The sequence below is a fragment of the Pyxicephalus adspersus genome, chromosome 7 (genome assembly GCF_032062135.1).
Source record: "Pyxicephalus adspersus chromosome 7, UCB_Pads_2.0, whole genome shotgun sequence".
Lineage (NCBI taxonomy): Eukaryota > Metazoa > Chordata > Amphibia > Anura > Pyxicephalidae > Pyxicephalus > Pyxicephalus adspersus.
The window spans coordinates 12686350-12687475 of NC_092864.1; the positions used below are offsets into that span (position 1 = coordinate 12686350).

Sequence of the window (1126 nt, forward strand, 5' to 3'; positions counted from 1 at the left end):
ATGTGTGGTTGCAAGGTTTGCATTATATTATAGAAGTTATATCAGGAGACAGGCCTTTAGGCAATGAAAGCTGATTTGGCCAGTAGAAGAGCAACAACACAGCAGCAGGATTCATATCTACATCTGTGTTCATGGAGGAGGAAGAAGAGAACTGCCCTACGAGATGACTCCCAATGGGTGATTGATGTGCTAGTTTCTAGACATATAGGGGTGAAATGTAAGCCCGACATTGTGTATTCACATCCCATCACCATGCAGCGCCATTCATATTTGCCAAAAAGATCAGAATTAGCAGCTTCACCATTGACATGCCGTTTCATTCACAAATGACAGCAGATGAATACTGAGCACATGTGAAAGACTCTGGAGGTGTCATGGTGAATGTTACACTGGGTTGTAAGTGGGTCAGCGTAGTGTGGAGGGGGCAGGATGAAATCCTCAGACCTGGTGCAGTGGGGTTTGAGTTCCCCCAGGGCCCGGCCTCATGTGACCAGAGTGTGTAGGCAGTTCCTGCACGGGGAAGGTATTGATTGAAGCATGACCGACCCTCAGGGACGTTACGTGTCGGTGCATTACGTGGCAGGGCAGATTGTCGAGGAGCTCCCTAATGCCCAGATCCAGGTCTGTACCGTCTCATGGCACCATCTCATGAGAAGCATGCGCAGATGTCGCAGGGAGGGCATACAGACACATGGGGGCGTTACACACTACTGATCCACATGATGAGTTGTGATGAATTCATACACGTTCAATCACGCTCTGATGTTTAGCGCTCACACATTACACATGGGGAGACGTACTGAATGGAGGCTCATAAAAGCTGTCAGAGAAATCCTCCTCCGATGACAGATGGAGAAAAGCTGCATCCCGTTTCCTCGATTTCCCCGCATCGACACCCCCGTTCTTCTCTCGGCTCTCTTTGCCGCTCTCAGAACTGGTCACATGATCGGCAGAAGTAATCGCCTCCTCAAAGGTAAGTTTGTTGCGGAACTTCGATAGTTTTGGTTGGGGGCGGGACGGCTCCTCCGCTATCAGGGAAAAGACAACACAATACATAAATATGACACAAACATGAGGAGATCCATGACAGCTGTCACTCAATACTAAAGGAGCGCCCCCATGTGAC

The 1126-nt window shown here is 49.1% G+C and overlaps 1 protein-coding gene across 1 annotated transcript in view; it reads right to left on the reverse strand.

The window, feature by feature from the left end:
* The window catches only part of CHTF18 (chromosome transmission fidelity factor 18), a gene marked incomplete at its 5' end in the record, with an annotated part of 33396 nt that extends 32368 nt beyond the window's left edge, over positions 1–1028 (reverse strand). The window contains 1 exon segment of the mRNA XM_072416993.1: positions 801–1028. Within this exon segment, the coding sequence (XP_072273094.1) occupies positions 801–1028 (228 nt within the window).
* Positions 1029–1126: the final 98 nt, after the last annotated feature.